This window comes from Geotrypetes seraphini, chromosome 4 (assembly GCF_902459505.1).
Source record: "Geotrypetes seraphini chromosome 4, aGeoSer1.1, whole genome shotgun sequence".
Lineage (NCBI taxonomy): Eukaryota > Metazoa > Chordata > Amphibia > Gymnophiona > Dermophiidae > Geotrypetes > Geotrypetes seraphini.
Window position 1 is genome coordinate 107,911,704 of NC_047087.1, and position 13,901 is coordinate 107,925,604.

At 43.3% G+C, this 13,901-nt stretch overlaps 1 protein-coding gene across 3 annotated transcripts in view; it reads right to left on the reverse strand.

The window, feature by feature from the left end:
* Nucleotides 1-13,272, reverse strand: part of ILDR1 (immunoglobulin like domain containing receptor 1) — a 96,967-nt gene extending 83,695 nt beyond the window's left edge. For 2 of the 3 annotated variants that reach the window (XM_033943501.1, XM_033943502.1), the window contains exon 1: nt 12,784-13,272. In XM_033943501.1, coding sequence (XP_033799392.1) covers nt 12,784-12,838 — 55 coding nt within the window. In that variant the 5' untranslated portion in view covers nt 12,839-13,272. The remainder of the gene's footprint in view (nt 1-12,783) is intronic. The other variant, XM_033943500.1, reaches the window with a different exon arrangement.
* Between the last annotated feature and the right edge of the window lie 629 nt (nt 13,273-13,901).

Sequence of the window (13,901 nt, forward strand, 5' to 3'; positions counted from 1 at the left end):
ATGGTGAATGCATGGATTGGCCTCCTGGAGGAGGTGGTGGAGAAGAAAAGTATCTGAATTCAAGAAAGCTTGGGACAAGTATGTCGGATCTCTAAAGGAGAGAATGACTTGGTTAGGCAGACTAGATAGGCCACATGGTCTTTATCTGCCTTCAGTTTTCTATGTTTCTAATAACAAATGTTTTTAACTGCTCAACAACTTGCATTATTTGAACAGAATGGTGTCAAAAAGCCAGCACAGTCTGTCACATTTGCTTCACAATGGAAACATATTGACTTCCTGTTGTAGCAAACACTGACCTCGGTGGTAATGTTTTACTATTAATCTGTTTGGCATTCAATATTTAACCTAGATATTATTGTGGACTGGCAACAAGAGCCATTATCAGAAATGCCCCCGGAGGTCACCCATTCTCTCCTGAGGGATCACTTTTTTTGTTTCTGTATACACACACAGAAAAAAAGAGTAAGAAAGAATAAAGGGATAATTACTGTCTCTGATTGAAAGGTGGAGTTTTTCAGGAGGCTCAAAAGAGCACAAGCAAGAGCTGATGGAAGTCAGCGCCAGCAGAGCTGGGTGCCCAGTAATTAACATCCCAGTAATTCCACTTAAAAAGTTTCTGGGCTGAAAAATTCCCACAAACACAGTGACCTAGTTACAAGGTGAATAGAAGATCACAGCAGTCTGCTCCAAAATACATCCAAGTGAGCAAAAAATAGCCATGAAAGGAATAATTATGCCCTCCATGGTTCAAAAAGAAACATCTACTTCCTACCTGAATATGTGTAATAATGTTAACTTTTGTGCACTTTGCTCACCACCTTCCTAAGAATTGCTCTACTGGGTCAGACCAAAATAGCCTATTGAACCCAGAATTGTGTCTGATAGTGGCCGAATCAGGTCACTAACAGGTCTCTGACAGATTCAAGGGGATAGTTACTAAGGTGCTTTAAAAGAATAAAACAAATTTTTCCCATTTAGGGCATGTTAGATGGCACAATTTAACATGTTTGGCAACCAATTCAGACTAAATAATGGGATGTAAAGCATGCAAACACTTAATTATTACACAAAATTGAATGCAGCAGCTTTCATTTAACTTTACAAGATGTGCCATTCATAGAAAATAATTCCAGCTTTGAGTTGGTGTCATTTTTCTTTCCCAGACGCATCAGACCACTATTATGCAGCTGACAAGGTCCCAGGGGCCATCTTAAAGGGTCAGTGATTTTCTGTCACGCCCCCAACTGACACCCCCTCCTCCACAACTTATCAGGTCTATTCCCGGTAGTATTACCCGTGTTTCCCCGAAAATAAGAGTATCTTATATTAATTTTGGGTCCAAAAAATGCACTAGGGCTTACTTTCAGGGATGTCTTATTTTTTTCATTACAAAAATCATCTCTCCCTTCCTCTCCTCTACCCCAATTCTTCCTCTTTCCTTTCTCCCACCCATGTGCAGCAACTTTCCTCCCTTCTCACCCATCCCTTTGTGCAGCATCTTTCTATCCCTCCCTCCTATCCCCCTGTGCAGCAGAACCCCACCAACCTGCCCCACCATGAGACTGACATACCTCCGCTCCGAGGCCTCCTAAAGCAGCAGCAGGGGGTTGCTGAATTCGACAAGTCCGATTTTTTCAGCAAATCAGGCAGCACTAGTGTCAAGAATGGAGTCAGGGAGTGTCGGGGACATTCGGGGGGGGGGGGCTTTGGGGATGGATCTTAACTAGGGCTTATTTTTGGGATAGGGCTTATATTAGGAGCATCTTTAAAAATCATGCTAGGGCTTTTTTTCAGGATAGTTCTTATTTTCGGGGAAACAGGGTAGCAGACAGGAGGGATCCCCAAATGGTTGCTTAACCCCCTAGAGATAATACTACAAGCCTAAAACTAGGGGTTGACTACTCCCTTTTCATGCTGGAAGCCTACAGCAGTGCATTTGCACCCTTTCCTAGAAACACACTTGGCCAGTTGGGATTTCAGTATTAACACAATGAATTTGTGTGACAGATTTGCATACAAGTCTCCAGTACATGCAAACCTCTTATGCACATTCATGATGGTAATCTTGAAAACTTGACTAAGTGTGCCTTCAGGAGAGAGGGCTGGGAAGCACTGACCTTTAGGGGAGGAACAACTGGGGATCACTCTTGTCCCCTACCACTAGCAGAGCCAGTTTTAGACATGCTGGGGCCCAGGAACCTCTCTCCTCCCTATATTCTTGCCTCCATCTTCTCACCTGCCATTACTACCACACATAAAACAATTTAAATTATTTTTTTACACACAAAACACAGAACGACCTTTATCAATATAGAACAAGAGATCAAAAATAGAAATTGAACTGAGAACCCCAAGAAATTAAACTGAGCAAGTACTACAACACTGGAGAAATAAAAACAAATATGTACTTCTTTTTGTACTGAACACAGATGTCCTGGGTCCAGGTCTCCTAAAAATTAGCCACATGCCTTGCTGCGGCTGATGAAGATCCTGAAGCCCTGCCAGCTGAAGCCCACCATCTCCTGTCTGGCAGCCAGAAATCTCCAGGTAGAGAATGACACGGGGAAAAAAATGTATCACCGTTCCCATCCCCATGAGCTCATCCCCGTCCCTGCCCCAAGATCATGAAGGGCATAGAGAAAGTGGAGAGGAACAGATTCTTCAAACTTTTGAAAAATAAAAGAACAAGAGGGCACTCGGAAAAACTGATAGGGGACAGATTCAAAACGAATTCTAGGAAGTTCTTTTTTACCCAACGTGTGGTGGACACCTGGAATGCGCTTCCAGAGGACGTAATAGGGCAGAGTACGGTACTGGGTTTTAAGAAAGGATTGGACAATTTCCTACTGGAAAAGGGGACAGAGAGGTATAGATAGAGGATTACTGCACAGGTCCTGGACCTGTTGGGCCACCGTGTGAGCGGAATGCTGGGCATGATGGACCTCAAGTCTGACCCAGCAGAGGCATTGCTTATGTTCTTATGTTATCCCCGCAAGCTCAGTCCCCATCCCTGTCCCACAAACTGTCAGATTCCCATCCACACAAGCCTCGAATAGTTATAATTTTATACTGAATTTATTTTATTAAAGTATAAAAAGAGACAATAGTCTGTACAATTGTCATTTTATAAACACAAATAATACAGAGTAACCCCTGTCTCCCCTCCCTTTCACAAATATCATCTCTACTATTGTGAAAACTGAACAAACCAAATTACTACAGAATGCTACATAGAAAAATCAAGCTAACAGAATACTTCAGTCACACATGGCAGGAATAGTGTTAGGGGAGGGCAGAGAGAGTGAGCCCTAAGCTAGCTGGAAGCTAAAGAAGCACAGCCTGGGCTTTGCAATCCCCAGTTATGTCTAATACCAGCTCTAGCAGGATACATATGTCAAATCTGAAATATTCTAATCACAAAATATAAAATAAATTTATTTTTTTCTACCTTACGTTGTCTGGTAATTTTATTCTTCAAATCACATTGGTCTCAGGCTTTGGTTTTGGGTTCCTTCTGACTTCATCATGGCATGGCTGGCTCCTGAAGGTAAAATAGGCACAAGAGGAGCTGGGGAGGAGATGCCGAGTCTGACATGGGTGCAATTTTTTTTTACCACAGGAGCAAGACTTTTCACTGCTCCCATGGGGTGGTAAAAGGTCTTGTCCCCATTCCCGCGGGGCGGTGAAAAGTCTTGTCTTCATTCCTGCGGTAAACCAGTTGCAAATGTCTCCATTCCTGCGGATTTACTGCGGTGACCACGATTTACCGTAGTTAATGGTCCCCATGTCATTCTCTATCTCCAGGCTCTGAAGCTAGTGGCAGCGTTCCCTTAGCTGCCACCAACTGCAGAACTTGGAGAATTCTGGCTGCTGGATTGAAGGAAGACGTCTTCAGCTGGCAGGGCTTTGGGATCCCCCACCAGCTTATGTATTCATATTTTGCATTTGGGCAGGGGGACATGGGGGAGAGCAGGTAGAAAACAACAACAACAACAAAAAATAACCAGAGGAAAACTCTGACAGCTTTCAGGATTTTTTCCTCCTGATACAAACAGTTCAAATCTGTGTTTTATTTCTTCACAGAGATGCTCTCCAGCAAAGAATCTTTTCCTAAGCCTGCTCCTAGCAGAGTTCAAGTAAGTAAAGTTCAGAGGAAAAATACAGTTCCTGGCAAATACACTTTATCCTCCAAACATTCATGGCACAAACCACCCAAAAAAAAAGCCTCCAGCCTACAATAGAGCTTGTCTGGGTAAGAGAGGTGTGTCCCAAGTTTGCTTGTCAAAAAGCTCTAACAGCTTTTCAAAATTCCCACCCTGATGAATGCAATCTAATGAAACACTCTCAGCTTTAGAACAGTGCAGGAAAGCAAAATCAGAATAAATCAAAACTCAGTCCAGGCAGTCAATCAATGTGGCTGGGAGCAGAAAACAAAACCTCAGTCAACAATAGCAAAAAAAGAAAAAAACACTCACAGTCATTGGGCTTTGCCAGAGCTGGTTACCACTCCTATCTCCATTGGTATCAGGAGTGAAAATCCTGAACGCTGCCAGAGTTCCCTCTGGCCACTTTGTTTTGTGCATTGCATGGTATATTGGATTTTGAGCCATTCTGAACGTTATTCTGACAAGTAAATTTTCTTTTATTTTTGCCTTGAAACTTTGTTTTGGTGGTTTTTGTCTGGTTCCTTTGATTACTGCAAGGTGACTCCTTTCTGAGTCACACGCCAGTGCAATTATGAACTGTTGGCACTGGAGGCACTGATGAGTCCCGTTGCAAGATTCTGGTGCTGGCTACAGCATACAGGGAAGAGAGCGGAAGCAAGAGGGTGGGATGGAAGATGACGGGGAGGGATCGAGCTTTCCTTTCTGCCGGGTCCAGCCTACTTCCTGTTTCTGAAGGCAGGACCTGGCAGAGAAGGTGGCCTGACTAGCAAACATTGCGCTGCCAACTGCAGGGTGGCAAAGGAAGGGAGAGATGGGGAAATGTTGCACTTGATTGGGGAGAGGGAGGGAGAAAGAAAACCAGGGAAGAGAGAAGAGTCGAAAAAGAGATGCCAGACCATGGGAAGGAAAGGAGATGCTAGGCCATGGAGGGGGAGGAAGAGATGTCAGGGCATAGGGGAAGAGAAGGAGACTGAGATGCCAGACCATCATGGAGGGAAAGGAAGGAAAGGAGATGCCAGAGTGTGGAGGGAGAAGAAAAGATGGAAAAAGATAGGAGAGAGATCCCAGGGCATGTGGGAAGGGAAGCAGATGTCAGACCATGGGATGAGTTGGGGTGGGACAGAGGAAAGGAAAGGAGAGAGATGCCAGAGCTTGGGGGAGGGAGTGGAGACAGAAAGAGAAAAATAGAAGGGACAGAGAAAGAAGGCAGATGCTGGATGGAATGGAGAATGAGGAAAACAGAAACTAGAGATGATAAAAGGTAGAAAAAAGATTTTTGTTGCTTTAGTTGTATTGATAAACATCTATAAATAGAAAATGGAAATAAGATAATCTTTTTATTGGACTAATTTTAATACTTTTTAACTAACTTTTGGAGACCAAAATTACCTTCATCAGGCAGTAGGGGGGGGTGCAGTCCACCCCAAGTGTAGCTCCTAGGGCAGTGGTCTCAAACTTGTGGCCCACGGGGCCACATGCGGCCCACCCGGTTCTATTTTGAGGCCCTCAGTATGTTTATCATAATTACAAAATAAAATAAAACAGTTTCTTAATCATATGTCTCTTTAGCTATTATTATTAAGACTTAGCCAAAAGAAAGATTTATAAACTATAAAGAATTTTACTTCATGCAAAATTGTCATTTCTTTAGTAAGACATTAACAATTTTTTCAAAGGCCCTCCAAGTATCTACAAATCCAAAATGAGGCCCTGCAAAGTGCTTGAGTTTGAGACCACTGCCCTAGGGAATGCTCCTCCAATCCATTTTTATATGGGGGGGGGGTTAAAAAATGATAGGCCCCGGGTGTCACATACCCTATGTACGCCACTGTCCAATCCCCTCCCCGTAGAGTATTAGAGAACTTCCAGATGTGTGGAGCAATTTGAATCCGATTAGAAAGGGTTGTTTTGTATCTTGTGTGAGTACGTTCAGACGCTACTCTATAGAGACTGTTCTAACTGATGTTAGTTGAGCTGAGAACTTTTTAGCAGTCCCTCCTACATTGGGCTGTTTTGGGGCTGCTTTTTCACGGTAACTGGGTAGGATTTTAAAAAACTATCTGGCAACACTGAATAGCAGGGAGCAGAGGAAAGCAGCAGTGTAGGTCAGACAGGCTTCCTGCTTTTGGTCTACCATAGAGAAGGGGCGACGTGCTGGGGTAGGCACTGAGAAAGGAATGAGGAATTGGTAGAGAAGCAGGGAAAGAAAAAAGTATTCAGGTACTGATAAGTTGTGAGAGGAAAAGAAACTGAGGGAAGAGATATGGACTGTGAAAGGGTAAGAGATAGGCTGAAGAAAGAAAAACAGATGAGGACAGGGAGAGGAACTGTGTGACATTCAAAGAGCAGGGGGATGTCGGGGAACATAGGATGAGAAAAGGGTTCTTTGAAGAGAGAATGAGATTGAAGGGAAGAAGCACTAAGGGGTTATAAAGCCAGAGAGGGAAATGGAAGGAGGATGAGACTAGGAAAAAAAATAAGAACAAGCAATATTTAAATTTTTGTGCTTGTGGTTCGAATCTATCATCTGCCCCCACAACTGAGCAAGCCCAAGAATCACTGGGCTGTTTAAGTTTGGGTATTTGCTGTTTTCTTCCAACCTTGCAATCACTAAGGGTAAATAAGGTATTTCATTAGAAGGATGGGGAAAGGGGAGAAGGTTGTGGAAAGATGGAATACTATGAAAATGTCCCTCTTAAAACTTACTTTCTCTTGGCAGCTCTGATATTGAGAGGAGCTATGGTCAAAGAATGAACTGAGACTAGAGAATAGCACTATTCCCATGCCTCACAAATATTAATAATACTATTCCCCCATTACATTCCACAGGGAAAGCAGAGCAGGGAAATAATCCAAGCCTGTTGCCAATGGAAAGTCACAATTTGAAGATAAGTTAAATCTAAAAACAAAAGGGAATTTCACTTATAGAGGAGAGTGAGAAATGGGAATCAGTAAAGGGATGGGTGAACCAAACCTGTATGGAATGGCAACTAGCTAGGGTAAAGTGTATTGGAGATTGCTGGGGAGCAGAGGGAAATAGAAGGCTGGGTCAAGGGAAAATAAGAAGCAGAACAGGCTAAAAAGTTATAGGGAGTGGAGCAGGCAAAGAGTTATTAAATTTGCTGCCCCCAAATACAAAACATCAATTATGCCTATGCAAGAGGAGAAAAATTAGAATGTGCAGAGTGAGAAGAAGAAATTAAGGGAAAATGGAAAAAAAATTGGAGGAATAGAGTATGGTATGAGCTGAGGGAAGAGAGAAAAAAATTGGAGGAATAGAGTATGGTATGGGCTGAGGGAAGAGAGAGGCTGATTGGGGAAAAGTGCTATGAATGGCTTGAATGGAGAGAAAGTGTGTATGATGCTGACAAGTTGCCAAGGGGAGGATAGAGTGGCAGAACCCTAGCTTTTGATATATCCACATTGTCTGCCCTGTTCTTCACATCTAGATACAAAACTGGTCATTCACTACTGGATGTATTTTGTTTTTCCTATTTTTTATTCTTTGTAGGGTGAGGGGAAAATTTGTTGTGAGTAATGGGTCCAGCACCCCAATCAATTTCAATATTTGGCTCCTATGTTGATTTTACTGAATATAAGGACTATATGCTCTGAAAAATTAAAATTACGAGCAATAATTTTCTCAAATAACTTTCTAATATATAAACTACATTTAATTGTAATATCATTTCCCTACTAACACTATAAGTTGACCAGTACTTGTGCTCGAAAACAATCCTTGCAGGCTCCTTTCTCAGAGAACAGAGCTTCTGCACACCACAAGTTTGATTAAAATGCTGCATCTTCCATCATACCCAACAGAGCTTGGAAATTTTTAGAATTGCCCAAATAGTATCCAAGGGACCCCCTAAATCATGCTTACAAGCTAAGTAAATTCTTCAGAATTTGCCACAGGTGCAGTGACATTTGCAATTTGAAAAGCGTACCTTGTTAGGACAAAACTTTTTTTGAAGTTTTTAGAGATGAGTTTTTCATATATACCTTTGAAGGAAGTGATCAAAGACTTTTCATAAAAGGACTATGACTGGAAGGTAAACTCTTTCTCCAAGGGAGATCTCACAACCTTCCCTTCAGAGTTTCGTATCTCTGAGCTTTTTTATAAATCTGTTTGATCGCCCTTCATAGGTTAGTTACCTATACAGGCCAGTTCTCTCCGGTGTTTTTCAAATAGTATCCAAGCCAGAATATATATATAATTTCAATAATGAAAGACGTTTCAGTCAAAATACCTCTACACATATAGCTTTCAGCTAATGAAAACTGAAATTAAGGGGTCCTTTTGCTAAGGCACGCTAGCCGCTAACACATCCATAGGATATAATGGACACATTGGCATTTAGCGCACGCTAAAATGGCTAAAGCGCCTTAGTAAAAGGACCCCTAAAAGCCACAGTGCTTTTAGGGAGATAAAGGGGCTTCCGGTGATGTCATTCGCCTGTATGGCCGGTTAGAGCTGCAGCTCCGACCTGTTTATGCAATCAAACCTCCTAATTGAGCGATATTACCCCTTTCCCGGCCGATATCTGTAAGTTTCTGCCATCGGAAGAGTGGGGGAGCAGAGTGATGCCGCTAAAAAAGAAATCTGTGACTGAAAAACCTGCCGCTGGGAGGATCAGAACACAGAGCCCTGCACCGCATGGGAGTGTCTAAAATGGTGGCGTGTGAATCGGGCGATAGTGATTCTGAGCCTGAGTCGGGTCTGGATGAACCGCGGGCTGCCTCCCCGTCTCTCAGCTCTGCTGCAATAACAAAAGCTGATCTACAGTCAGTGGCGTACCAAAGGGGGGGGCGTGGGGGGAGGTCCGCCCCGGGTACCAAGCCCTGAGGGGGTGCTCCTGGTCCGGTTCTCCCCCCTCCCCCCTACTGTCTTAGACTTTAGGACCTAGGATTGGGGAGAGATGGCATCCTCAGTACTTTATAATGCAAGTGAAATGAGGATTTGGTCAGATTTTTGAAGGGTCTGCACTCTGCAGAAGAAAAATATTGTATAGGCCGGGGACATGAGACAGCAGGAAATGGGAACTTTTCTTCCTTCTATTTTTGTGAATGGAAAGGCTGAGGATGTCAGAGAGTTCAGTTAAAATATGTGCTTTATAAGAAAATATAATAATGTGTTTTATAAAGTTTATATAGCATTGCTGACCTACCCGGTGAGGTGTTCCTAGTGGTGGTGGCGGCAGCATGTCAATGTGTTGAGAGGAAGAGGTGGTCTGGGAAATTCTGCTGAGCAAACTCCGGGCCCATTTCCACCCCCCCCAGTTAGTCCACTCCATTCAACTGGTTCACACACTGAGTGGGTCTTTGGGTGTTGTTCCTGGGTAGTTGTTTTGGGATCTCTTCCAGTGGTTTGTCAGTATCTCCTTCTGGTCCAAGGAAGGAAACTTTGTTAACCTTAGCACTGACCTACAGAATATGTTTGTAACAGCGCTGCTTGTGTGGCATTAGTCTATGTAGTGATCGAAAGAAAAAACCAGACCTTTGCACATTTTTGCACTATATGGTGGGTGTATGAGGAGATTCACATTTCCTGCACAGCTAAGTCCGTGTGAAGTTACCTTGTGCTGTATTTGACATCTAGCAAAGTCTCTGTTTGGAAGGAAAGATCTCAGCTTAAAAATGAAGTGGCCAAAAGTTATGGTAAAAGCAGATAGCGTAGCTGGTTTTAAGAAAGGTTTGGACAAATTCTTGGAGGAAAAGTCCATAGTCTGTTATTAAGACATGGGGAAGTGTCTGCTTGCCCTGGATCGGTAGCATGGAATGTTGCTACTCTTTGGGTTTTGACCAGGTACTAGTGACCTGGATTGGCTTCCATGAGAATGGGTTACTGGGCATGATGGACCATTGGTCTGACTCAGTTAGGCTATTCTTATATTATGTTCTCATCTGTAGGGGCCTTTGTTTTCACTTCATATTTTAATGTATTTTTTTTCTGAGAACTTATCAGTGTTTTTTATAATGGGAACAAAAATGGAAGATAATTAATGTGTGTGGAATGGGGGGGGGGGAACTAATTTCTTCAGCTAAATAATTCAATCCACCTCAACCAGACATAGGAGAACTCGCGCACCATTCACACACCCTCCAACCAAAATCGTCAAAAGAAAAAAAACTGTTCGACAACCTCCTAACACTCGACCCCAAACTCTACAACCTATTGACCTCGACCACAAACTACAAAACCTTCAAAAAAGAAATAAAAACCCTTCTATTCAAAAAACACAAAAAACCGAACTAACACAATCAGAACTGTCCCAAGCATCACCTGCAACTACTCCATATGTACTTCTGAAGTCATGACAATTCAGACATAATTTATGTTATGTTATGGTATGTTTGGAATAATGGTTACATATATGAGGTTCAATAAAAGAAAATTTTCACTGCCTGTTTCTATTATGACCATGGTTTCATGGTTATTACAAAAAATATTTTTTTACATGGGAGGGGGGGTGCCACATACCCTAGGTACGCCACTGTCTACAGTTGTGGGCAAGTGAAATAAAGCGAGAGGGGCAGGAATAAAAGGGAAAATTAAGGAGGCGGTTCAGGAGATCAGGCAGGATCTGGCTGACCTGGTACAAAGGGTGGAAGGGACCGAGCAGCGGATCAACAAGCAGGAGGAGCCGGTTCAAGCGCTGTATATCCTAGCTACAGGCACGCAGCGGGATCTATTGGACTGTGTGTCTCGAGTGGAGGACTTGACAAATAGATACCGGAGAACAATATTCGGCTGTGGGGGGTCCCTGATACAGAGGAATACCATGATGCAGACAAGGTGGTGAAGAGCTTATATGCTTATCTTCTTGGCAAATCAGATGGAGAGAATCCTGGCCCTTCGGTGTTCCCTAAGATTGATCGGGCCCATTGGGCGTTGGGGCCGCAGCATGGTGAGTTACCACGTGACCACGTGATATAGTAGCTTGTTTCCATAATTTCCAAGAGTGGTAGAAGTTCTTAAAAGCAGCGTGGGCCAAGGGCACAATACAGTGGAACAACTGTAAGGTGGAAGTTTTTCAAGTCCTGTCATCTATCACTCTGCAGTGCAGACGGGAGTTCCATCCTGTATTGCAAGTCCTGAAGCAGAACGCCATCAGATATTGCTGGCTTTTCCTTTTGGGCTTCACTATCAAGGACACTCAGGGTTCTTTATTCTTATTTGTGAACCTGTATAGAATTATGACACTCTATTGTTGTTCTACTTGTGGGGTGTGGATTTGGAGTCTGTTTGTTGTATTTGGCCTCTTTTTGTGCTGTGCTTCACTGTCCATAAATAAACAATTACAGATAAAAAAGGACAAAGTACACATTTTTGACTTCCACTGAAAACACAGTTTCAGCTGAAACAGAAACCAGGCAGAAAAAGGAGTTGGGACCAGCTTCAGCATGTAACTGAAATTTGGTAGGCTCTGATGGCAATTACGGTACCCATAGCTTTGTGAGGGCAAATTGGGTTTCAGCATTTCAGAAGGAAGTGATATATAATGCAAATTTAACGGACACATTTCAGGATATGCATTAAAATGGTAGTTCCACCTTGACTAGTCTAGTGGGCCCTTAAGCACATCAAAAAGAGCTATAGGGGTTTTATTTCCACTGAAAGCAATGGAAGTAAAACCAGATGTCTCAATCTGACCTCCTTTTTCTGGACTAAGTCAAAAAGTCAAAGGGAACATGAAAAATACCATAAGGTATGAACAATGGGGAGTGAAAGTGTAAATGTAAGTCAGAAATAACACATCCCTCAATAATGGCAAACTTTCTTGAAAAAAGCTTTACACATGGTAGGATTAGCTCAGAGACACAGAGGGGTAATCAACGGGGGAAACCCCCCAAACATCTCACCACCCAATCATTGCTGATATCCTCCACACTTTTTAGCTTTTTTTTAAATTATGAAAAACTGTGAACTTCAAATCACTTCAATAAAGCTTAATTTGTGGGGGGAAAAACAAACCAAAGAACCATGTTATAGCTAAGTGCTTCCCCCCCCCACACACACACACACAAACAAATTAAGCTTTATTGAAGTGATTTGAAGTTCACAGTTTTTCAAAATTTTAAAAGTGTGGAGGATATCAGCAATGATTGAGAGATGAGATGTTTGGGGGTTTTCCCCATTGATTACCCCTCTGTGTCTCTGAGCAAATCCTACCATATGTAAAGCTTTTTTCAAGAAAGTTTGCCTTCTTTTTCAGGAGCAATACGGTAACCCTACTTGCAGTGCACCAGTTTATGCCCAGGTATATCCTTCACTCGCTTCCTTTTGTAGTAAAGCTCAGAATCTGTTGCAATCTCTATCCTAGGAGGAGAAGGGGGGGGGGCTGCCTGGCTTTACCACCCCCCCCCCCCCAGCGATCCGATCCGATCCGATCCAATCCAATTACACCTAACTCGACAAAAATCACCTTCACCTCTCACAGGGGTCCCTGCGCAAGCGCAATGCTATCAAACGAGGAGGAAGGGGGGGGAGAACCACCTGTTGCTGTGGAAGTAAAGAACTAATTAAAAAAAACAACTTATCGGTCTCTAAGAATGCCAACCCCTCGTCCCCGATCGTATCCTCCAGGCTCTGGATCCCCCTCCCAGCACTCACCTGCGGGCATCCAGGCGCAGAGCAGCAGCCAGAGTGCGGCCATGGCGGCTCCCATCCCTCCGTCCCACTGCCGCAGGAGCCGCCGCCCTCTACTGAGTCGATCTTGCAAGGGCTGGAGCAGAGGTGCAGCCCCGACTCCCAGGATCCCAAAAGACGGGGAGGAGAGCCTGTCCAGATCCGATCCCTCCCAAGATCGGGAAAACTCTCTCCCCCCAACGCTCGGTACAGGTAGAGCTCGGTTTAGCCCTCCCCCTGCTAGCTCCGAGCTGAGTAAGCAGGCAGATCCTCTCCCACCGCCTCCTCCTTTGGCAGGTAATTACTTCCTGCTCTTCTCCTGAGCTTCACCCGAGATCATCTTCCTGACTTTACTTGCTTGACGCTTCCCTCTTTCAGCTCTCTTCGGCAACTCTTGGGTTCTTGTTGGCAAACATCCATCCAGCCATCTCCACTTTTTTTAGTTTAACACAAGGATTAACTTCAGTCAACAGGTTGATCCTAGTTTTGCCCCACTGCATGCATGGATTTGTAGTTCTGATTTCTTAAGGAAACTACTATAATGGGTAAGATGATAATTGTACTTGAAGCAACCATTTTTCTCTTTTCTTATTGACAAGCAAATTCAAGTTCAAGCTTAGCTTTAATTTGTTATATAATACATAGAAAGACATCAAAGCGGTTTACAGAGTTAAAATAATTAGTTTTGGGGTAAGCACAAATAAGAATCTATAAACAGAACAAAGGAATAAGAAAAGAAAGAAGTCAACATTCAGAAAAAAGGGGTCAGGGTGGTAGAAAAACAAATGCTACAATCCACAGAAGGAAGGGGGGGCAGGGTTGTGGAAAAAGCCTGAGGAAAAAAGTGTGCTTTAAAGGCAGCTTTTAGATGTTTTAAGGGAAGGTTAGAAACATAGAAAAAGCGGCAGAAAAGGGCTATAGCCCACCAAGTCTGCCCATTCCAAGTATCCCCTCCCCTGAATTTACTCCCTTAAAGATCCCACGTGAGTATCCCATTTTCTCTTAAAATTTGTCACGCTGCTGGCCTTTATTAGCTGGAGTGGGAGTCTGTTCCAATGATCCACTACTCTTTCGGTGAAGAAGTACTTCCTGGAGTCGCCATG